General features: G+C 49.4%; 1 protein-coding gene across 17 annotated transcripts in view; it reads right to left on the bottom strand.

Annotated features, from left to right (window-relative positions):
* BOC (BOC cell adhesion associated, oncogene regulated) overlaps nucleotides 1-25078 on the bottom strand; it is an 85415-nt gene that overhangs the window by 15753 nt on the left and 44584 nt on the right. For 16 of the 17 annotated variants that reach the window (XM_065573518.1, XM_065573523.1, XM_065573532.1 and 13 more), the window contains exons 2-8: nucleotides 21925-22081; nucleotides 20404-20682; nucleotides 5340-5486; nucleotides 4490-4633; nucleotides 3672-3965; nucleotides 2584-2856; nucleotides 1678-1967 (exon numbers count right to left, since the gene is read on the bottom strand). In XM_065573518.1, coding sequence (XP_065429590.1) covers nucleotides 1678-1967; nucleotides 2584-2856; nucleotides 3672-3965; nucleotides 4490-4633; nucleotides 5340-5486; nucleotides 20404-20682; nucleotides 21925-22009 — 1512 coding nt within the window. In that variant the 5' untranslated portion in view covers nucleotides 22010-22081. The remainder of the gene's footprint in view (nucleotides 1-1677; nucleotides 1968-2583; nucleotides 2857-3671; nucleotides 3966-4489; nucleotides 4634-5339; nucleotides 5487-20403; nucleotides 20683-21924; nucleotides 22082-25078) is intronic. The other variant, XM_065573559.1, reaches the window with a different exon arrangement.

The raw sequence follows: 25078 nt of genomic DNA on the forward strand, positions 1-25078 counted from the left end.
AAGTCTTATACTAGAAATGGTTTCATGAAATTAACCATTTCTGGGGAAATAGACACTTTTTTAATATATATGTCAGGGATCGGCAACCTTTCAGAAGTGGTGTGCCGAGTCTTCATTTATTCACTCTAATTTAAGGTTTCGCGTGCCAGTAATACATTTTAATGTTTTTAGAAGGTCTCTTTCTATAAGTCTATAATATATAACTAAACTATTGTTGTATGTAAAGTAAATAAGATTTTTAAAACGTTTAAGAAGCTTAATTTAAAATTAAATTAAAATGCAGAGCCCCCTGGACTGGTGGCCAGGACCTGGGCAGTGTGAGTGCCACTGAAAATCGGCTCGCGTGCCACCTTCGGCACGCGTGCCATAGGTTGCCTACCCCGATATATGTAATTGAAATTTGAAATCCTCCAAATACAACAGAATTGGAGTGTGTTAGAACCGGAAATCTGTATCAGTTTTCTGTCCGTGATGAAGGAAATGCAACAAGTAAATGAATAGCAGCAGTAAATTACAAAAAAATACCCCCAACATTCTAACTTATTAAAACTAAGAAGGAATTTTTTAATTAAATAAAAAAAAAAAAAAGTAGAATTTTTATCTTGTCTTGACAGTGTCCCAACATTTTCAAGTGGCTGTCAGATTTTGGGTTCTGTAGTTTTTGACACCTCCCCCCAAAAATGAAGCACCTTAGCCCAACGGGCCCTATCAAAATTTATGGCCCAGAGTTGAACTCGCACAAACATAAGGAACATGTATATTTGCATTTCGAACAGGAGTTGTGTTTCAGGATGAAAATTTGAGGTTCATCATTCTGAATATTAATTAACACTTATAACCTGGTGTGTTAAAATAACATTCCAGGGTGCAAGTGGTGGAAATTTTTCTCTGGCCTATCAGTCTGAAAGTCCCAGCAATGATTCACACCAGGAGGAGCAGCATCATGAGTGATTAGGTTGGTCAAAGACATTTTGTGATGTTACAAGGGGTTAATCCCTGAAACAAGGCAAGGATAGTTACCAGAGCAATAACAGTTCACCCCACACCACCAGGTAGTTCGTGTGCTCACCATCTTGTCACATATTGGCTTCCAGGAGAAAGCCTAGAAAAACATGTCGTTTGGGACATTCCCTGAAGATTTAGGATTATTAGGACAGCTACCATACCTGTCAGCATAGCAATCCTGCACATCATGTCCCAGCCTTGCTATTTGTTGGACAGCACCATTTAGTTAGTGGGGGATTGGGGTGGATGCATTTAACGTTGTTGGGTTTTGCAAATGAAAAGGAACTGTAATTTTGTTGCCTGCATTCTGTACCTTTAAATTATTATTTAATGTTTTATATTACCATAGCACCAAGGAGCTGCAGAGGAGTGCTCTCTGGCTTTGCAGTCAGTTGTCATTGGGTGATTTGGCTCAGGCACAGGACATTACAGAGCAAGTCAATGTGCACTCTTCCCTAGAGACTTAGTTTCAGAAACTTAGGACAACCCAGCAACAAAAGCAGAAAGAAACCAAATGTCACAGGTAAGGTGCATCTGATTGCAAGGGTGAGTGACTGCCCCCATGAGGTGAGTGGCTGCACTTGGAATGCACTGTTATTTAACTGCACAGCCCAGTCACAAATTCACCTACAGAACATCAGTGATGGAAACATGGAAGCAGCATGGTGGTACCTTGCGATGCTTCACAGTGTAGTAAAGGATGGGTGCCCTGCCGTCATGTCGCGGTCTCCACACCAGCTCGTAGCAGTCCGTCTTGGACGTTCTGGGAGAACTGAGGATGATGGGCGCCTCGGCCGGAGACACATGCCCTCTGTTAGTCATGCACTGGAGAGATGCTTCCAGCGCAGTAGGCTTAGGCCTTTGCAGCATGGCTTTCTCCTTCAGAGCCTTGTCGCTGGACGGTGGCGTGGGGGACTGAGCTGAGCCCGACCTGGAGTCTTGCCATGGCTTCATAGTTGATCCTGAAATACGAGTTGGGGGTGGAGGGAGAAGGGGCAGACAGAACAAATGCCATTTTAAATCACCAGTAAATGCAGAGATAGTAGGAAGCTACCTAAATTCTCCTGCTAGCCCTGGTGCCATGAACCTTAGAGGAACCATAGCCAAGCTTCTCAAGAAGTGTTAGGCTGCTGCATCCATTTCACTTTGTCTGAACGACATATAACTATAACACACCCCTCCATCTCTCCCGCAATAACAATGGGGCACATGGACACTGGGGGCTGATTGCAGAGAGGGCAGCTTCCTAGCACTCTGTAGCACCTCTTACCACAGACAGGCCCAATGGGGCCCCACCCCTTCCTGTCATGATAAAACTCGAAGGAGACAAGGTGCACTTGTTGTAACATAGCCAGCTCCTACACTAGGATCTCCATGTCTCCTAGTGAGAAGCCAGCTGGGGGTGCCCTAGCAATTTGGAGGTAAGCTGCTAGACGAGCAGGACAGCTGAAACACAAGCAGGACAGAAAGGAGGTATCAGCCCTTTCATACTCCAGTCACTTATTTGTACATTAGCCCCTTGAATTAAAGCACCAATGTCTGCGGAAAGGTAACTTATGAACTCTACTGAAGGCTCACCAGGCTGGGCGGTCCTAAGGTGCACCAGGGCTTGTGCACTGCCAACTTCATTCTCTGCCACGCACTGATATATCCCGTCATCCTCAGGCCCCACACTCATCACCCGCAGGGCCTTACGGGACAGCCGGAACCGGTGGTTGGAGGAGAGAGGCACGGCATTGCGCAGCCACATGACCGAGGGCAGGGGGTTCCCTCGCACCTCGCAGGTGAACTTTGCACTCTGACCCCAGGGGATGATCTGCTGGGACAGCTCCATGGTGACCTCAGGAGGTTCTGTAGGGTAAAAACCATGAAACAACTTGCTTTAGCTCTAGCAGAGAGCACAGCACTACCATGATTGGTCATTCGCTTCTAGCGGAGAGAGGGGTTGGAAAACCGAGCCTCAACCAAGAAAAGTTCTCCTCCTTGATGGGGTCCCCCAGGGATCCACCCTGTCGCTGCTCCTCTCCAGTCTCCACAGGAGATCACTCAGCGAGGTGGTGAGATGCCACACGTCCAGTGTCAACAGTATGTCAATGATACACAGCTGTGTATCCCATTTTCCCCCAGTGCCGCTACAAGGGTGTCCTGATGCCTACAGGAGACCAGTGCCTGGATGAAATACAGCTGGCTCAAACCAAATCCATTCAAGTCCCAGCTAATGCCTGCGGGAAGGGGGAAATGCTTTGCGGAATTATCTGGGACTTATCTTCCTAAACGTTCTTCCCTCAAATGGAGCCTCCTTATCCAGAGACTCTGAAGTCCGCTAGGGTTCCTTCCCATGCAGATTTCAATGTACCTGGAAAGCGCTAGATACTACACTAATGGGTGCTATAGAGTACCCAAAAGCAGAAATATAAATAATGGGAGATGGGATTCCCCACCTTAGACTCACAGTGGAACCTGTGGGTGAAAGGGGCAGGTGATGGGGTCCTCAGGGGCAAATCCATCACCTCACACTAAAATGGACGCTAAAGATGCCAGCAAGGAGGGTGGGTTCACTTCACATTATAATGGAGGTGGGGTGGATATTTCTCCCTGAAACAGGCGCTAGGAGAAAGCCCGGGCTTTATCTGGGGAGACGGGAGGAAAGCTGCAGTACTACTCACCAAACACCTGAACGTTATAGAATATGAACACAGCTCCAGCCTCGCCCACCCCATTGTCAGCCATGCAGCTGTAGGTGCCGGAGTCTTCCTCGCTGGTGGCGTCGATCAGCAGGTTGCTGAGCAGGAAGCGGGTCTTGTTGTAGCCAGAAATACTGGAGCCGTTCTTGGCCCAGGTGACCCGGGGAGGCGGGATCCCGCTAGCCACACATTCCAGGATGAGGCTTTGACCTTTGATGACGATGATGGTCTGAGCCTCCGGGGGATAGATTATCCGTGCCGCCTCTGCTGTGGAGCCTGGTGAGGTGGGAGAAGAAAAAGAATAAGACACCACAGCTCCTACGAATGGGAACAGTGCCTTGTACAGAGCACTGACCTGGGGCAGCGGCACCCCAAGAACACTCGTTTCCTCCGGACAATAGGACAGACGGACGCACCATGCAGGCTGAGAAACTTGGTAGTTCTTATGTGACCAATGTGCAGAGGACCCAGTCAAGCAGTGGCGTTCAAACCCTTGCTCCCAGGTCTAAATGCTCCTCAGAGGGTATAACAATTCCACGGGGTAGACGCATGCACATGCAGCACAGAGAGCAGACCTCTCGACCTTCTACTGTGAAAACTACAGCCTTCCACCATCTGCTGCAAAGGAAGTTTTCCAGGAGCGAATCCTGGCAGTCCATACATAAAGCTACAATAATAGAACACAGAGGCTGCAAAAGTAAACACTCAACAGTCAAGAGGTGCCAAAGATAACATCGCACACACAAAGAGGGATGGGTTGGAGGCCAGGAACCCAAAATGTTTATAGGGAGGCATCTTACGTCGCACGCGGAGTCTGTCACTGGAGACGGAGGTTTTCACTTCCTGGGTCACGGGGTTGTAGGCAGCACATTTGTACGTTCCTTCATCCTCCTGGCTGGCATTGACTATCTGAAGGTTCCCAGACGGCATGATCAGGTAGTTGTCTGTAAGGGAAAAGAAGAGAGGACCTTTCTCTGTGAGGAGCTATTCTACCAGCCAGATAACATCTCAGCAGTAGGTTTCAAACATGCCTGGGCAAAGGGAAGGGAGACGGTGGGCAAAGAGAAGGGAAAGAGAGCTGGATAATCAACATCACAAGCATGGTTCTCCTGGAAATAAACTGATTCAGTCTCAGAATCGGGATAAGGAGAGAACTTATTTGGGGAGAAGGGAGATGAACAGACCTTCTGGTGAAGCTGAAGTGTCACAAGTACAGATGGGCTCAAGTGGCAACGTTCAGACCTAGATTTCTGAACCCTTGGGAAGTTTTTAGGGGTTCAGAGACGGGGCTTTGGTTCTGACCCATCTCACGGGGGCGAATAATTCATTTTAACAAAATTAAACTTAGGATTTATTCAACTCAGGCCCTCTCCTTTTTCTGTTTGCAAATTGTTGTTGAGCCTGGCTCCCTCAGGCACGGCTGCCTGGGGACATCACAGAGGCCAGGCAGTGGCTCAGAAAGGAGCCGCTGTGGGGGAGACATACATTAGGCAGTGGGCAGAGAGGGCTTATTCTCTGCAAGACTGGAGAGCTAGAGGGAAGGGTAAAGGCAGAGCCAGCGGATATGGAGACATGACAGAGCTCACTGGGACAGAAGCATGGGGTAGCAAAGAGAGTAGAGGGACCCTCCCGTCCCTGAATGCAGCTCACCTCTGGAGGCCTCCAGCCACTCCTGTTTCACACTGTAGCGCACCTGGGCTTTGGGGTGGCTTTCGGGCAGGTCACATGCAATCACAGCTGTGTTCCCTTCATCCACTTCAATCACATGCTGGCCATCAAATTTGAAGTCTTTGATCTCTGTTAAGAGGACAGTAACAGTAAGTCTTAGCACTGGGGTGGGAAATTCAGGAGTTAATGGAAAGGAGTAAAAAAAAAAAAAAAAAAAACACCCCAACAACCTGAGGTACATTCAGTACGTAAACTTGTAATTCAGCTAGATTCCAAAGCTGGACTAAAGCACACAATGGGGAACAAGACAATGCATATAGCTAACACTGGGCCCTTCTGTCCTAGGACTTCAAAGAGCTTTATAAATATTGGATTTGGCTTCCTGACACCCCCATGGAGCAGGTCTTCCATGTCCATACAGATTAGGCTGGCTTAGTGCACAAAGCTAGTCATGCTCTGGATCTTGGGTTTGGTGCGAAGAGTATCCTCTTCCTGATGTCTGACCTTTACCACCTCAGGTTTGGAGTCAGGACCCAGTTTAGTGCATCTTGGCAATGGATGGTACTGAAGGGGTGCCCTCGGCGATGAGTGGGACTGGGCTGGTGTCAGAACGCTGCTCCTTTCTATCACCTAATAGCTCCAAAAAGGGCTCATCAAGAAACTTTGTGAATAAACTGCTCCTGGGATGTGTATGAACATGAGAAATCCCAGCCCTAAAAGGTAACTTACTGAGCAACTGAAAATTGAGATTCGAAAGGTAAGTGCCATTTCAAACATAACTGTAGCCATGCTGCCCAGAAGCTACCACAAACATTGTGAGCTGAGTCCATGCAGACAGGGTTCAAAGGCTGGGTAATACAGAAGAGAGGATTACATCATGACCCTTTGACTTCGCCTAACACCTGAAATATGGTTAGAAAAGGATATCCCCTTCTGATAAGTGGGGAGGACGGTCTTGAACTAGAAAATGTGGGAGCTGTGAGGATTAATTTTCATTAATGTCTGTGAGGTGTTCTGAGATCCTCGGATGGAAGGTGCTGGAAATGGGTAAAAATATTTGCTGCCCAGATCTTTCTCCTCTGGATTCAGTTCTACCCCTAATTATGCATTCACTGCTCCTACTGACTTCACTAGGAACTTGCTGGGGTGCATCTGGGGGAAGAATTGTACAACTGTGAAAAACTCAAACTGGGTTCTGGGTTCTCTCTCACCTCACATGTCCTCAGTGCCATTGCCATCTCCAGACAGCTGGTGTACACCAAATCGGGGGTGGGAGTGGGGCAAAGCTTGCTTAGCTGATACCAGGGAAAGACAAAGAGCAGGATCAAGTGTGACGGTTACTATGGACAATGCTTTCTGGATCTAAACTAACTGTTCAGCCCCTGGATAATATGGTGATGAATGCTATGCATCCTCCCATGCTATACATCCCAAACAGATGGATTAGACCAGTGGCTCTCAACTTTTCCAGACTACTGTGCCCCTTTCAGGAGTCTGATTTGGCTTGCGTACCCCCAAGTTTCACCTCACTTAAAAAGTGCTTGCTTAGAAAATCAGACATAAAAATACAAAAGCGTCACAGCACACTATTACTGAGAAATTGCTTATGTTCTCACTTTTACCATATAGTTATAAATCAATTGGAATATAAATACTGTTCTCACATTTCAGTGTCTAGTATATAGAACAGTATAAACAAGTCATTGTCTGTATGAAATTTGAGTTTATACTGACTTTGCTAGTGCTTTTTATGTAGCTTATCATAAAACTAGGCAAATATCTGGATGAGTTGATGTACCCACTGGAAGACCTGATTGAGAACCACTGGTTTAGACAGATGAGAGTATAGGAATAGATAGATAGATTCAAGAGATTTAGAAGGCAAACTTTGGGCGTAGAGGGGGGAAAAAAGATCATAGTATTTCAACTCACAGACTTGAAAGATTTGCTCTGGAAGCAAATGGAGAAGAATTAATATGGAACAGGAAGTAAAAAGTCATTTTCAGAGTCCACTTTTGTGACCACAGCCACCACTTCAAACTCTTCCATTGCCTGAATACTAAGCATCTCCGCACAGGGAATTCTTGCTCGAGTCAAACACTCGACAGTCACAGGCTGGTTTACCACTAGATTATTATTGTGTCCTAAGGTTACCCCATCCCCAGTTTGTTTGGGGAGCTGTTGGAGGGGATGGGGGGGGAGGTCACAGAAAAAATAGAAGGGAATTATTGGTCTCTATAAAAATTAAAATGAGTTTAAAAGATACCGGAGAGGGAGAAAGGCTCTAACGACTGGCTATGAACCGAACTTTGGCCAAGTTCCTTTGTCTGCTGACCCAGTTACCTACACCATGCCCTGAACACACACCACGTTCCTGGGGGCTAAAAAAAACCCAACAGAGGGTGCCTTTGAGAGAGAATGAGAGTACCAGACAAAGAGGAACAGATCAGGTTTCAGAAGGGAAGGCATTTGACGTGACACCTGCCTGCTGGTACATTTGAGAAATCCATTAGAGAATGTTTTGACAGAGCTGTTCACCGCCCCCCACCCCCACCCGCCAGCCCAGTCCTCCACCTTCCTTCTCCCCTGCTGTCTACATTCTTCCAGCTGCACTTCTCAACCAACTCCACATGAGGCAAAGAGTTAGAGGCCATAATGGAAACACGGCAAGGACTCTCTGCTAGTCTTTATGAGCTGACTGACCCCTTCTCATCAGAACCTGCCCCTCCACCACCCTGCACAGCTGACCCTTCCTGCAAAAGTTCAGTGACCTCGGAGACACACCAGCTGGACCATTGCCTCACCATGGAAATGTCTCTGTAAGGAGTGTGACAGTGTACCCCATAAGGCTTTATGGGGAGGGGGTGCTTATAAATGTATGTATGACATAACTGGAATATGTTTTATGCTGCCTGTGCCATGTAACATATCTCCGTAAGGGTTGTGATCTACTATATCTATTCATCCTATTTGTACGTATATATCATTTTCTACTCAAGCTTAAGAATATGGGCTGTATGCTTGCCTGATTTCTAAGTAAGCTTTGTGAGGCATTTGGTCAGCTTCTTTAGGAAGGAATTTGCCAGGTTAAGTACCTGATCAGGAGACACTTAGGGAACAATGCATCTTGGAATGCTCCAATCCACATGAGAAGTCTTCCTGGAGACATGCAAGATGCCATGTGGACAATGCAAAGACTGAGTCATGCAGGGGCATGTGACTTGCCCAGGGGACTCCAAAACTCCATCTTGGAGCTGGGCTTTGCAGAGGAGGGAGGTCTCCACCCACAAGAGAGAGTCTACTTAAACCTGTGGGAGACCCCTCCATTTTGTCTTCAGCTAGCTAAAGAAGGAGCCTCTCCACCCCCCCCAGGATACTTGAAGGAGACTGAAACAAAGGACAGTAACTGCAGGGGGTGTGAGTGATTGCTGGACCCAGGCTAAAAGGAGATTAGCCTGTAAAAGGGAGCACTCTGGAACTGGTGAGGAAATTATCTGTATTCAGTTTGATTAGGCATAGATTTGCGCATTTTATTTTAGTTTGCTTGGTGACTTACTTTGTTCTGTCTGTTACTACTTTGAACCACTTAAATCCTACTGTCTGTATTTAATAAAATCACTTTTTATTTAGTAATTTACTCAGAGTATGTATTAATACCTGGGGGAGCAAACAACTGTGCATATCTCTCTATCAGTGTTATAGAGGGCGAACAATTTATGAGTTTGCCCTGCATAAGCTTTATGCAGGGCAAAACAGATTTATCTGGGTTTAGACCCCACTGGGAGTTGGGCATCTGAGTGCTAAAGACAAGCGCGCTACTGCGAGCTGTTTTCAGGTAAACTTGCAGCTTTGGGACAGGAGATTCAGACCCTGGATCTGTGTGTGGAGCCAAACAGGAGTGTCTGGCTCAGCAAGACAGGGTGCTGGAGTCCTGAGCTGGCAGGGAAAACAGAAGCAGGGGTAGTCTTTGCACATCTGTTGGCAGCTCCCAAGGGGGTTTCTGTGATCCAACCCGTCACAAGGAGACTTTAGGACTCAGATGAACTCAGTATGAACCCTCTACACTTTGCTCCCATTAGCGGTGGGGATGGAGAACAGGAAAGTATCTCTCTATTTTTTAATACTACTCAGAAGAGTCGGAGCAGATACCAAGGTGAAATGGCCTGAGTCAGGTAGCTCTTCAAGTCTCCGCTAGCCACTCAGAAGCTGAGAGCAGCAATGCAGCTGGGTTTAAGACAATTCCAATCCCAGACTGGTAGTGGCAGAATTGCCAGACCCACAATATCAAAGACCAGAAGATAAACCAAAATAAACCCAGGAGACCTATTTCCAAACCCATTCCTGGTGCAGATGCTCCTGTAGCCTATATGTGCATTATAACATAGTAGCATTGGGAGCCAGTGCATCTCAACTCACTTATAGGGCAGGGAAATGCATCTACTATAGCCCTTACACCAAGTTCGGGAACCAACCTGTTTGAAAGTGCTTTAAACAAAGTTCTAGCTAGCCTGGCTCCTGGTAACAGTTTGACCAGCCAGTGTGGATGAAATCAACCCATGTTTAGAAAGCATGCTCCGACCAACTGCAAGTAAACTAGAACATGGCTCTTCTAGCAAATGTTTGCAAGTGTTTCCTGAGTCCTGCAAGCCCAGCTCACAGGAATGTTAAAGAGATGAACATTTATTTCAGGAATTTGGTTTCAGCAGCTGCTATGGGGGGATGCTATGTCTTTGCATTGACACACTAGGTCAAGCAGGTAATGGCATTGTGTTTTGAGGATCCTGCATCTTCAGCACCTTGCAGCAATATCCTATGACATTGCAATAATACTCAAAGTTGCATCTTCCCTAGCATGACCTAGCATTGATACACTTCTTCAGAGTGGCATGACCCTGCACTGAAATGAGACCACATTGCCTCTTCAAAGCATAATGTAACAGCAACGCAGTATGACCTACACCACCACAACTTTGCGCAGAAGCGTGCCATTATCACAAACACAACTATTTTGTTCCTTGGAACCAATACAAAGCAAGGCCCGCACAACCTCAGGCAGCTCAGAGAGCAGGGATCAGAAGAGCTCGTGGATCGCAGACTACACATGACCTTCCCTTGGCAGACCGGGAGAGTGGAAAAATGTGTTTTCATTCTCTGGGATTTATACCAGCTCTCCAACAGCAAAGACAACTCTGGCTCCAAGGTTCTCCCACCCACAGTCCTGGAAAAGTGACATGAAATGTCTCAAAACAGACTTTCTGATTAAAGCAAGATCCTTTTTAATTTTAAATAAAAAACAGCTCCCTTGGCAATGTGCTGAAAAACCTTCCCAAATGTAAAACGTATTAGTTGTCAGGCACGTTGTTTGGAGACGGTTCTAGTGCCCAGATTCGAGAAGCGGGGGGGTGGGGAGGGAGAAAGGAGGGAGAAGGTTGAAAAGAGAAAGAGAGGTTTAGCAATGTCATAAAAATGATTTGCAGCGAACGTGCTCAAGACTTCAAGAATTTCCTGGCATCATTCAATTAAAAATAATAACAATAAAAAGCAGGAATAAGAGTGAACTTCAGAAATGTGATTAATCCTTTAAGACAAGCGGAGAAGGGGAGCCATGTTTCCACTGAGTATTAAAGCCAGATGAAGGTTAACTCTTAACATGCAGCACATTCTGTTCCTCTGATAATAAATGTTACCCTTGGGGAGGGGAAGGGTGCTGGGTGTTTTCTCCTCTGACATTTGATCCAGGGATTAAACAGGAAGAGACACAAACAGAAGGGGGTGGAGAAAAGGAGAGAAGCAGAAGTCTGCCTGCCCATATCACACATACTTCTCTGATCATCAAAATATAAACGAGCATCAGGAAAATTAATGTGCACCCTGGTGGTCTGAATTAATCATGGCCAAATTACGATCTCCGAGCCAAGGCCCAGGCTCCAGCAGTGCTGGCAGGGGTTTATAGACCCAGAAGAGGAGAGAGGTCTAGGAGCCAGTGAGCTTGGAGAAAGAACAGACCAACACCTCAGATGAGAGCAGCTCACCAGTGAACATAGTTCTTTAGGACATGGAAAATAACGACGAGATTTCTGCAATTTGAGACAGTGTTTCAGATACTGAGCTGGGTGTGTAGAGCAGTAGCATAGCTAGGGGGGAGTGGGGCAGCGGTTGCTCTCCCACTGAGCACAAGTGGCACCTTTTCAATTTCTTGGTGCCTTTTTAATTTTTACTCACCTGGCGGCGCTTTTACTGATGGGACGGCGCTCCAGCACTTCTACGGCGGTCCTTCGCTCTCTCCGGGTGTGTTCGGCGGCACTGAAGGACCCACCACCGAAGTGCCGCCAAAGACCCGGAGTGCCGCCCCGTCAGTAAAAGCGCTGCTGAGTGAGTAAAAGTGCCGCAGCGGGTGGTGCCTTTTTTTGTGATCGTTCCCAATGTTCCTTCCACCTGAGTACGCCACTAGTACAGAGGGGAAGGATCGTCCTGAGGTTAACACACAGATCTCAGAGTCGGGGCTCCTGGGGTTTATGGTTGCTTGTGCCACCCACTTGGTGTGTGGCCTTCAATGAGTCGCTTTGCTTTTCTGTGCTTCATTTGCCCTCATCTTTAAAGCAGGGATATCATCTCCCTTCCACACGGGAGGGTGCAGAGCTAAAGGCCGGTGAGACTGGCAAGTAGGACACTGCACCCCATATTCTTCAGTGATATTATTATGATATGATTATGGCATAATGATGATGCATTTTGTACAAGACGGGTCATGTGAGGTATCATTGGAAAAGTTAGGAGTTGCTGAATATGATTATCCTGTTTGTATGCATGTATCATTTTTTTATATCTAAAGTTAGGAATATTGACTATGTATCTGTATTTCAATCGTGCTTACTCTGGGTGACACCCACAACTAGCCTTTCTAGTGCAACAATGAAGAAGCCAAACAGTGCTGATGGCCCATCAGCAAAGACAATGGACCCTGGAAGAACTTAACCGTCATGAGAACACTCCACACAGCCTGTAAGTAACAGCTGCTATGACTCAGCAAGGTATGCAAGGGCATGTGACCAGGCCACTTGTCTCTGGACTCCATCTTGGGATGTCAGTGTTTTTCCACAAACTGATTTGGGACAAAAAGGTTCCCGCCTTATGCTAAAGCTATATGAAACAGGGAATGACATCATCTGTGGTTCTGCACTCCCCACAAAAGAGGACTCCTGAAAACACCTGAGAAACAAAGACTGGACTGGTGGAAGTGCTGGATCCAGGCGAAAGGGATTTTCTAGCCTGTGTATGAAAGACCTGGGGTTCCAAGCTATAAACCAAGTGCAGCCTGTCCCTTAAGAATCTGGAAGCCTGCTGGTAACATCTCTCATAGTGAGAAACTACTAATTCATATGCAGTCTACCTAGTATGTTAAGCTTAGTTTGCATTTTTGTTTATTTGCTTTGATCTGTTTGCTATCACTTAAAATCTGTCTTTTGTAGTTAATAAACTTGCTTTTGCTTTATCTAAACCAGTGAGTGAAATGCATGGGAAATCGTAGCTCAAGGGGCAAAGGCTGTTGCATTTTCCTCTCCACATTGGGGGGTGGGGGGGAGGGTGGCGCAAACTCTATGAGCTTACACTGTACAAATCCCTGTGCAGTGCCAGACAGTATAATTCTGGGTTTATACTCCAGGGGAGGTGCATGCCTGGGAACCTGAGAGTTACCTTGGCTGTAGCCCTTCTATTATTGATTCATGCTGTAGCTGGTCAGAAAGCCTGTATGTAACTGCAGCTGGGTGTGTCCCTACCTAGGTGAATGCTGGAGGAAGTGTAGGACCGGGAGCGAGTCTGCAGCTTGTCACAGCAGCACAGTGAGAGAGGGGGCCCAGGCTGGTGGGTCAGAGGGCTCAGTGGTACCCCAGTTCCAGGTGGCACCCCGGGGGGAACCTGTCACAGGATGGTCTTGAGGTTAACACACAGGTCTCAGAGTCGGGGATTCCTGGGGTTTATGGTTTCTTGTGCCACCCACTTGGTGTGCAGCCTTCAATGAGTCGCTTTGCTTTTCTGTGCTTCATTTGCCCTCATCTGTAAAGCGGGGATAATATCTCCCTGCCGCACGGGAGAGTGCAGAGCCAAAGGCCGGTGAGACGGGCAAGTGTCAGTGGGGCCTTCCACCCCCAGACCTCCAGGAGTACCACCCTTTGATATCACAGCAGCTACTCTGCCAGTCCAGGGAAGAGGGGGACCACCGCCCCTTCCTCCCTTCATCTCTCAGCCCAACAGCCTGGTCTCCGGGGGAGCTGAGGGTGAGGAAGTGGGTGGGAGTGGAGAGAGCCAAGAGCAGTGATAGGGGAGGCAGTGGGGAGCCATGGCAAGCAGAGAAAGGAGAGAGGCACCAAGAGAGGAAGAGAAGGGAAAGATAAGGAACTTAAAGCACAGGACACAGAATATATTATTTTGACTAATTGGTTATTCAAAAGTTTAATGCCAGATTGTTCCCGTAAATGTCCACCCCCCACAAATAATGTTTAGTTGTATTTGTAAATGGCTTCTACCCAGGCCTCTGGAGTTCAAACCTGCCTCCCCTGGGGTGTGTTTGCCCGTGCGCACTCACAACCTACACACAAACAGGTCTGGCAAACAGAGGGGCAGTGTGGTCGTATCTGGGCTGAGGTGCTGCTGCAAAGATAGTGCCAGTACTACCGCACCTACCCAGCCTGGCCGGGTGTCACGTGAGCCGGAGGGACCCCAAGGACTCCTTTCTGCAGGCAGGTGAGATGGGGAATTTTGAGACCAGCAGAAGCTGCGGGTGACAGCTTCTCCCCAACACTCACTGACCGTCTGTATTTGGCTCTGCTCCCCACATCCAGCCAGCTCCTACCTGCCTCACCAGCTTTCCTATCCCCAAATCCCATGCTAGACCCTACTACTGCTCTATTCCCCTACTCACTGTCGTTGCCCATTAAAATTCACTGGGGAGCTGCGATAGCCCAATTCATCACTGTCCATGAAGTGCTTTGAGACCATCAGATGGAGGACACTGGGGATGGCTGAGCTCCAACTGTGCTGAAGCCACTGTTTTAAGAAAAATGGGGGCAGCTCTTGTTCTCTTTAGGATGGGCTGTGGACAGAGAACGCCAGCCTCTGTCTGTGCGTGTGCGCTCATGCCCCTGCCAGCACGGCAATGGGCAGGGTGAAGAATCATCCTAGGACTAGTAGGAGAGCCCTCGTTTGGAGGAACTAAGGCCCTTGGGTACTACAGCAAGGGGGGCAGGTAAGTACATGGACTAGACAGATCAAATCGGATCAGACGCAAGTGGGAGATCCATGTGGAACTAAAAAGTACAGGCCCCAAGGGCTTGAGCCTTCCCTACTGCCTTCACGCCAGGGGTGGAGAAGGGTCACTGAGGGAAGTAGGGCCTCTGAGAACAGGAAATGGCAAGGACTGAGGCTCCTTCAGTACGAAGTGGGGAGGTGGGGGTAGTTATTCCTCACTAATCCCCATTTTGGCTGCCAGAGCCTCATGGGGTTAGAGCTCTCCTCCTGCACTAAGCCATGTCCCAGTTGTCGGCCTCCTCCCCGTGAGGAGTAACGGACGCAGCCCTCTCCGAGTGCCACGGCGAGACACGCACAATCCCATTCTCCCCACCTCCTTCATGCATTCCTGTCCTCTCAGAGTCACCCCCTGCCCCCAGCAGCAGTGGTCAGATCCCCTTCAAACAGCTCCTCACGCGCACACCCCTCATCGTATGCTAGCATCCCATCACGTCCCCACATCCCCCCCAAACCCTCACACCACATTCCAAGCTTGGTTCCGTGCTACATCACGACCAACGTGCCATGCCTCCGCGGCAGACGCCCTTCCTTCTGGTGACTGACTCAGGAAGCGCCACCTGTGTTTTCATTTCCCCCCCCCCCACGCCACCCCAGGCCTTGTAGCCAGAGGCGAGGCAAGCGAGCAAATGCTTTTTCAAGATGGAGATGAAGTTCCCCCTCCATTGCGTCAGGGGAGTCATCAGCTGAGAGGTCCAGCCAGAAGGAAAATGAATTGGTTTTTCTCTAGAAGACAGCTGCAAACTCCTAAGGGACCCCAAACATGCCCCAGAACAGGGGTCACAGCCCACTGGCACTTTGCAAGAACACCAGGCTTGCTCCCATGTGGGAGGGAGGAAGAGAAGGAGGCGTCACTCCAGTTCCAATAAGTTATCCTTCTAGTACCCCAGTCGCATACACCCAGAAAGCATCTGAACCGTGTCTGAAGACTTGAACTGAACACTGGCGAAGTGATCCTTGTTCTGTTGCTGTAAGAACTCCACCTCCATCCCCTTCACAAATCTCTCCCTTCCTGGGGGCTATAAAACTATAGCCAGCTTTACCTCTACTGCTGGAATTAACTGCTAGTCTCAATCAGTCCTCTGAGTTAGCCTGATCAGAGATCGGCTCAGGCGTGCCAATCAGCCACGTACCCCGAAAAGTGCTGCTCCTTGCTTGTCTCTTTCATGTCCCACCCTCAGTTCCATCTTCTCCCCCTTCCATCCGGGGCTCTTCCCAAGGTGGGTCGGTTCCAGGGCTCCCCACTTCTCTGCCCCCCAGTGGGTTTCACTCTGTCCATTCTCATGGCTCCCTCTGCCCAAAGACAGCAGGGAGCATGGTGGGAGCTGCCCACTTAGCCATGTGCCAAGATGATAAGAACATAAGAATGGCCATACTGGGCCAGACCAAAGGTCCATGTAGCCCAGTATCCAGTCTTCCGACAGTGGCCAATGCCAGATGCCCCAGAGAGTGATCCAGCAGGCCCAGCAGCTTCCCTGCACGGCGCTGAAACTCAGTGTGGGAAGAAGACATGAGTTCTCAGGGGACAAGCCATGAAGCACAGAGGGCTCCACAATGGGTTACTGTCTCACTTATTTAACCCACCTTCTCCATCAGTTCACAAGACCCTTCAATGGCATTAATAACCATCCCCCTATTGGTGGGAACAAAGCCCAATAAGCCCTCACCCTCCTTCTGCAACTCATCTGATCCTCCTAGCTCCGCTCAATGGCAAGACACTTGTGGCGATGGGGAGGTCTCACTCATCCTCCCCCTTCGCTGATTCCAGCTCAGTGGCTCAGGCCAAGGACCATTTATCTACCTGATCTCTACACCTCGTGTCAGGCCTGGTAACTGCTGTTATTAATATTCAGTCACACTGGCAGGCCTGTGCTAACTGGAAGCTCCAGGCATAACAATTCACCCCAAGTTCTCTCTAGCTTGGTGGGGGTGAGGGCAGGGATGGAGTATACCTGGGCCTGAATCAACACAGGCCAACTTCTGGGGCCCCACTACACCACTGGACGTGGTTATAGCTGGAGTCTGTTCCAGGGAGGATGGTGGGGACTTCCTGCACATTAGCAGCTCGATCACAGCCTCGGCAAAGGATGCCTGTCTCCCCTCAGTCACCAGAGCCGGAGGGGGAAGGCAGCACCCAGGTAAACTGAACGACGATGGCTTTGTCCAAGCAACGACATTTAAGAGAGGCCTGAAAGCAAACAACCGTACTAAGGAGCGTGCGTGCACTGTTCTCCTAAATACAAACCATGCCCTCGGTAATCCCATCCACCTCTCCGCTCCCCTCCTGGGCCAGTCCACCGGCAAAACACAGCCCCCATTCTGCTCTGGAATGTGTTCTCCAAAACTTCATCTAAGTGCAAAGCCCAGGCCAAATCCCCCGATGGCTTCAACCCAATGACGGCCCCCTCCCACCCAGCCTCCAAGAGCAAGAACTGCTGTTCCACTCCACTCTCCCGCTCCTTCTCCTCCTACCCAGCCCGGCCTAAACATTTCACTTCTGATTAATGTCTTGATGACAAGCCAATAGTTCTTGGCTTTAACACAAAGCCGGCCCCCGTTTTGCACAAACATCTTCTCTCCTTCAATTTCTTAGACATATCCCCTTCCCCAGCAACCTCCCTGCCTCCTCCCAGGACCAACTAAGGGAGTTTACGAAGGAGCTCTGTCCATTGGGTATTATGGATAATGGCAATCTCCTCATACACACGCTCTGTCACAAGTGTTACCTCTGAACGCCCCTCCCCCCAGCGTCAGCATCTCAAGAAGACCATGTCCCCACCTCAGTTAGGGTTACCAACTTTCTAATTGCACAAAACTGAACACCCTAGCCCCGCCCCTTCCACAAGGCCCCGCCCCCCACTCACTACATTCCTCCTCCCTCAGTGGCTTGCTCTCCCCATCCTCACTCACTTTCACTGGGCTGGGGCAGGGGATTGGGGTGCAGGAGGGGGCTCCAGGCTAGGGAGTGGGGTCGAGGGATTTAGAGTGTGGGAGGGGGCTGCAGGTTGAGGCAGGGGGTTGCGGTGTGGGAGTGGGTGAGGGCTCTGGGGTGGGGCCAGGGATGAGAGGGTTGGGGTACAGAAAAGGGCTCCAAACTAGGGGATGGAGCTGAGGAATTTGCAGTGTGGGAGGGGGCTGCAGGTTGAGGCACAGAGTTGGGGTTCAAGATGGGGTATGGGCTCTGGGCTGGGGGTTCAGGCTCTGGAGGGGGCAGGGATGAAGGGTTTGGGATGCAGGAGGGGGCTCCAGGCTGGGGCTGAGGGATTCGGCGTGCAAGAAGGGGCTGCGGGTTGAGGCAGGTGGTTGGGGTTCAGGAGGGGGTACGGGCTCTGGGCTGGGGGTGTGGGCTCTGGGCTGGGGCCGTGGATGAGGGGTTTAAGATGCAGGAGGGGGGCTCCAGGTTGGGGGCACAGGCTTACCTTGGGCAGCTCCCGGTCAGCAGCACAGCAGGGGCTAAGACAGGCTCCCTACCTGTCCTGGCACCGCGCTGAGCCCCAGAAACAGCCAGCAGGTCCGGCTCCTATGTTGGGGGGGGGAGGGCAGGGGGCTCTGTGTGCCTCTCTTGCCCGCAGCCACGGCCCCCCCCATCTCCCATTGGCTGCAGTTCCCAGCCAACGGGACTGCAGAGCTGGTACTCGGGGCAGGGGCAGCACACTGAGCCACGTGGCCCCCCCGCCTAGGAGCCAAACCTGCTGGCTGCTTCCAGGGCACAGCGCGGTGCCAGGACAGGTAGGAACTAGCCTGCCTTAGCCCTGCAGTGCCACCAACTGGACTTTTAACGGCCCGGTCGGCGGTGCTGACCAGAACCGCCAGGGTCCCTTTTCGACCGGGCGTTCCGGTGGAAAACCAGACACCTGGCAACCCTAACCTCAATACAAGGTGCATTCGGGGGTAGGGGTGGCTTCAAGATACCAACATGAGTGCCTCCCCTGCGCAGGGTGTACCCCAAACTGAGTGTGCTGCCCCAGTCGAGACGCACCCCTAACTCAACACACTCTTTGACCTGAGCGTAGATCCCAGCCTGAAACAAGAATGCCCGTCGGAGATGTGTCCCCCATCACATTTACCAGGGTTCGTTTTGGGGCATTTCCATCGCTGACCAATTTTTAAATCAAGCTTCAAAGTTATTCTAAAAGATCCGCTGTGGGAATTATGTGGGAGAAGTTCTCTGGCCTGTGTTATGCAGGAGGTCGGACTAAATGGTCACAATGGTCCTTTCTGGCCTTGGAGTCTGTGAATCTTTTTCCTACAAGACACACTCAAATATAAGGGTAGCCCCCGGAGAGGAGATATACCCTGAGGTACTAGCACAGCCCCACAGCGTGACACATGGACCAAAATTAACGTGGCTCCGTGATCTCAGGTCTCCCCAACCCAACCAGCCCTGATACAAGACCCAACCCTCCATACAAATAACGCAGCAACGTGAGTCAGAAATGCCCTCTGGAAAGGAAAGCACACCCCAACATAATATTAGACACTCGGGTGTGAACAAGGGCACCTCGAAGCCTCCCTTAGAGAGGCAAGCCTTGATACAAAATGCATCCGAGTATGATCATACCCCCCACGCCCCCAATAAATGAATCTACTTCCCCCACAACATGAGAGGAGCTCAAAGAAGAGCCCGGACCCCCACCCCTGTTGGCTGTACGCAAGCACCGCCTCTCTTAAAAAATACAATAGCACCCCTCTGAGCCCTTCCTCTCTCCGGCCTGGAATAGCAGAGTTTCCTTTTAATCTGAAGGAGACAATCCCAAGGCCTCTCTTCCGTTCTCCTGAGCATTTGTTGGGGTTGTATTGGTTATTTACCTCACCCCTTCCTTTCTCTCCTCCTTTACCCCTCCTTCTGTGGGTGATCTTAACTCTTCCATAGGACACCAGAAGGGACAGCTTTTGAGAGCTTCATAATAGGGGGGCTTAAGAGAAACCTTCCATGTGACCAACCAAAGCACTGATCCATGGTGCAGCTGTGACAGCCAACACGCTAGGAATTGAACCAGGGACCTCCTGTTGAAAATGCAGGGCTACCGCAACTTGAGCTAAGAGCACAGCTCCTTAGGTGAGAACTTTAACAGACTCCTCCTCTGTGGATCGGGTACAGGTGGTGACAGGTAACACACACGGATCAGTAAGTTACACAGTCCAAGAGGTGATGTGGCTTGCAGTGTCCTATAACATAGCCCACAGCTATACTTACCCTGCGACTGCAGGGTGGAGAGAGAGATTCCAGGAGTTTTTTTGTTGATATAGTCTCAACCAAGAAGTCAGATGCCATGAGGATACCTAGGTGCCTTAGAAAAGCCTAAGAGTGATACCGTGAGACACAGGAAGAGAACCAGGCAGATGGAGAAATATAAATCACTTAATCTATCTCAAGTGCAGACATAGGTACAGGTAAATATTACGTTATTCATTGGTTTATGTAGTTACCCTTAGAAGGTATCATGATATGAGCTTGCAGTCTATCACGTACAAGGATCGCTTTGCCTATTGCTAAGGTAGAACACGGCAGGCCTGTGTGTCAAAAATGCTACAAAACAGCCCAGGCCAAGGGACTACTCCAGAAGCTTCGGATCACACTGGGGATCCCAGCATGAGCAGGGGTGCCTGGTGGCACCATGGGATCAGCCTGTCCCACTGTGTCTCAGAGGCTGCCAATCCCCCAAATGGAGGTCCAACCAATGAGAAGGATCAAATGCAGAGTAGGGGATAGGAGAAGACAAAAAAAAAAAAAACTACTCACTGGCTAAAGTCACTGTGGCTGGGACGCTGGCAACAACTCCCTCCGGCATGCGGGCAATGCACTGGAACCGGCCCACAGTGTGGTTGTTGAGAGCCATGATGATGAGCTTCCCCAGCTCAATGTGGATCCCCAGCGCCTCATCCGACCCCACCAGCTCCTTCCCATTCAGCCTCCAGGTAACGTTGACTTTCGGGGGCTCTACCACACACCCCAGGCTCACCAAGCCACCATACTTTTGGACGGTTGAAGCAGGTTGGACGGTGACCTGAAGAGATTCACCTGCATGATGGGGGCGAGGACAAGATATCCATATGAGCATCAGCACAGAGAAGAGCAGAGGGAGATCTCCTCCACTGTCACACTACACACCCTGTGCCACTCTCCTCACGCAGAGCAAGTCTTGGAACTGTACAATGACTAGGTCTCAAGTAGAGAGAGGTCCAAGCTGGAAAGTCCAGCTCTGGATTTTGAACACCCCAAAGCTTAAGTGTGTGTTTGGATCCAGGGGGTTGGTTTGGTCCATCATAAAGCTGGGGCCATAATTCTGCTCTCAAAGCCTCTGGGTAATTCAGAGTTCTGGTTCAGACCCCCATCTCTACTGAGGCTGCTGCAGTGGCTAAGAATGAGACAGAGAAGCTCTTCTGCTTAGGGATAACAGACTACTTGAAAAACCTGAGCTCCTAGAGAGCTGCTTAGCTTCCAGGAGAAGGACACAGAGGAACTGGGTATTCAAAGCGTGCAGGAGGCAGGAGCAAAGGTAGATTAAAGACTACACTGGGGCCAGAGCCACCAAAATTTTGCCTGCTCACAAAACATGCTGTCCCCTGTGGACAGCCACTCACCCTGGCTGAGCTACAGACATGCAACTCCTGATCCCTCCTCTCCTGGGCTCATTTTGATGTGGCTTGAGCTGTGGGCAGTACACTGAACCGCATGGTTTATCTCCTTTTTGTTGGATCCTATGCTGGCAGTAAGTGGTCAGGCAGCAGGAATCTGCTGTGTACTGCGCATTCGGCAAGTGCAGAACTGGAGCCCACTGATCTCAAGGGTCCTTTCTGAACCCTCCCCTGCACTGGGGCAGGTTTCCAAAAGGAAAGGCAGCCTGGAGCTCTCACTTGTCACACAACTTCTTGAGTGCTGGAGACCCTCCCCAGCCCCTGTGACATGTTTCTCCACTGCCACCGATCATCAAGGAATGGCAAGAAGGAGCAGGTTGTATGGGAGTGGCTATCTGGACTGTGGATACTATAATCACCCCAAAATGGGAATGGATTGTTCGACCAGGTGAGCAGAAGGGGGATCCCCTTCAGCGGTGGGCACTGTCCGTTAGGTTAATGAAGCAGTGGGGTCAATAATGCCTCCTGCAGCCTGTGTGTGGGGTGGGATGGGGGGAGAACGTCCCGTTAGGACGGGGTGGGGCTGATCCCTTTGAGATGGAAGCAGGGTCCATTCCTTGGAGACCATAAGGGCCTGCGGTTATTTCAAGGCAGAGTATAAAAATGGGTAAGGAGTAAAACTCACCCAAATTAGCAAAGCAGCCAGCAGCTGCTAGGATCAGGCAGGCGACGGCAGCCATTGGTCTCTTCCTTCCCGGGGTCATTGTCATCCCATGCAGCGCAGCCTGGGGCAGAAGGACCTAGGCGGGGCTCCCATAAGCCGCCTCAGGGCCTGTGGCTTCCTGCGGATGACAGGAGGGAGATGATCAAACATGATTCTCAGATGCTTTTTCCTCAAATAGCCCTCCCCAGTCTCTATAGAGAGGAGCCCACAAGCCCCAGTGATGGCTGAGACTGAAGGCCCGAGAGGGTGGACAGAGGTAGGTATATGTGTGGTGCCTCCTTCTCCAACTCCTCACCCTGGGAAGTGGAGGATACCGTAGGCACCTCTGGTTTCACTGCCTCCCTACAGGGACTCTTTACAGGACGAAGGGTGCAAGCCAATGCCCTGCGCTGCTCCAGTACCACCTAACCTCCTTAGGGGAGCAGTAGTAGCATAAGGGTCATACGAATAACCACACTTCTCTAGCACTTTCCACCAGAAGAGTCACTCAAAGCGCTATACAAACTTTAATGAAGCTTCACAAAAGCCCTGGGTATTATCACCCTCGTTTCCTAGAGAGAGAGAGAAACTCCGGCACAGGGAGGTTAAGGGTATAATTTTCAGGGGTATACTGATCAGCAGCTCCCATCGACTTCAAGTGCAATAGTGTATGTTCAGCACTTCCGTAAGCCTGGCCCTAAGTGACCGGTCCAAAGTCACACAGCTGGTCAGCCATCGCAACAAGTCTCAGGTATATACAAAATCTCCCAAGGGAGGACACATCCTCAGCTCCCTGTAGAAGTCTACACACACCCCAGGTCAAATTACACCCACTGAACACTGTGCTAGGCTATCAGTGTACAAGATACCTCTTTCAGGAGCAAAGCAAACATTGCCAGCTAAGTGCCGCTTAAGAAGTTAGTTTGCCAAATGCTGTTGCCTCCCTCCATGGCTGTGGATATAAGACAGCATTTTGGTTTAAATGCTGGGAAAAGCAGCGAAGGGGCCCACACATGCTCTTTGGAAACGGCATTTATCACAGGCTACATGGAGAAATTGTTATGTCATCCCTGGATCTAGGTCTCCAGTTCCAATTCATAGAGATTTCCCCATTTGATGCACATTTCAGGTTTGAAGGAATCCAACACTGAAAGGAGAAAAGTTGGGCCAAACAGCTCGGAGTGCTGGCTAGGTTTGCATCCCAGCAAACTTCACGCGATTTGGATTCAGAACATCACAGCACTGCTTGCAAGAGTCACAAATTTCAGACACCCTTGTGATGAACCTAATCTGAATTTAGAATGAACCCCCATTAAATAAGCAGTGTAGGGTGGCTCCAGGGTTTTGTTGCCAACAGCATTCCACCCAGCTCTGCTCAGGGAAACCTTGCATATCAAACCAGGATCACCTGCAATCAAAGGCAAAGGATTTAAAGAAAGGAGACATTCCTCCTGTATGATGTGGGGATATGTGCAAGGGGTTTGAGTACTAATTGTAGCACTTCTTAGCACAGGAAATCGCCAGCTGGACCGTGCTGCTTAGAAGTGTTAATTACTGGCACCAGCTGGCTGGCTGGTCCCCTTGTTTGTAGTGTCAGAGGAGAAGCCAAAGACAGACTAGACCATGGAGGCCAACAAGGGAGATGATTAGTACGAAAGAAATCTACATTTTTTTGCCATCGGAAGAGCCGCATTATCAGCTGTCGAATTGCTACTGGCATCCTCCTGATGTCTGGATTCTGCAAAGCAGTGCTATCTCCCTAGGCTTTTACACCACAGTCATCACTCCTGCAGCCTATGCTGAGCTTAGCACACACATGCGGCATGTCCATTTCAATTAAAGGGAAAAGAAAAGAAAATTATACCATGAATGCTTCAGGCATGAGGCCTGGCAACATCAGATCTCTAACAGAGGGGGTTCCTGAGCTAGGACTGGAGATGTCACGCTCCAGGGTGCTTACAGGCCAAGAAATGCCGGGTGTGTATTTGTGTATGCCATGTTTGGTGGGATGGGGTTGCGAAGTGGGTAAGGGCTGAGATAGAAGTTATCCTTCAGGCAATTCAAAAGAAAGGGCTTTTCTGCAGATCTTGCCATTGATGAATTCAACCTCTATAAGCCAATCCAGGCTTCCTCCCTCCAGTTCACACATCATAAATAAATACATAGCAAATGGAATATATGGATGCCTTCCAACTGGATGAGTTCCATGGGTAGATGACATTCTTTTTCAATTCCTATCTTAAACTATTGTGCAGTGTTGAGGTGTGTTGTTAAACAGCTGCCACATTCCACCTCAGAGTGGCTGCTTTTCCGAAGTGGGTGTAGTGATCGAGTGTAGCGTGCTATGGGATCACTCTGAATTAATTTGGTGTATAAATATATCAGGCCAGATTCTCATTTCGCCTTTTTGTCACTCCCGCAATATAAAGAGTCCTCAAAGTAGATGTAACTATAATACATTTCTATTGCAAATAATTTACACCCACTTTCAGGCTTGTTTACACTACCAGATTTGTGTGAAGAAGGCTTAGCATAAATTAGAATCAGCCCCCTTACTCATAGACTCATAGACTTTAAGGTCAGAAGGGACCATTATGATCATCTGGTCTGACCCCCTGCATGCTGCAGGCCATAAAACCGTCCCTACCCTTCCCTTGACTCTGCTGTTGAAGTCCCCAATCCTGTTTTTAGTGACTTCAATCGGCAGAGACCCTCCTGCTAGAGATCCCTGCCCCATGCTGCGGAGGAAGGCGAAAAACCTCCAGTGGCTCAGCCAATCTGCCCTGGAGGAAAATTCCTTCCCGACCCCAAATATGGCGATCAGTAAGACCCCGAGCATATAGGCAAGAGTCTCCAGCCCGACCCCTGTTAGCCATTATACTATTTACCTACCATTGCTTGGCTTTCCTTGACTACTATGTTTTACCTTTAAACCATTCCCTCCATAAACTTATCTAACTTAATCTTAAAACCAGACAGGTCTGTCGCCCCCACTGTTTCCCTCGGAAGGCCGTTCCAATATTTCACCCCTCTTACGGTCAGAAACCTTCGTCTAATTTCAATTTTTCAATTACTTATCAGTATCTATATAATAACATGCTCACTTTGTCTGTCCCACAATGTCCTCTACAGCAGT

Source organism: Chrysemys picta, chromosome 1 (genome assembly GCF_011386835.1).
Source record: "Chrysemys picta bellii isolate R12L10 chromosome 1, ASM1138683v2, whole genome shotgun sequence".
NCBI classification, from domain to species: Eukaryota; Metazoa; Chordata; order Testudines; family Emydidae; genus Chrysemys; species Chrysemys picta.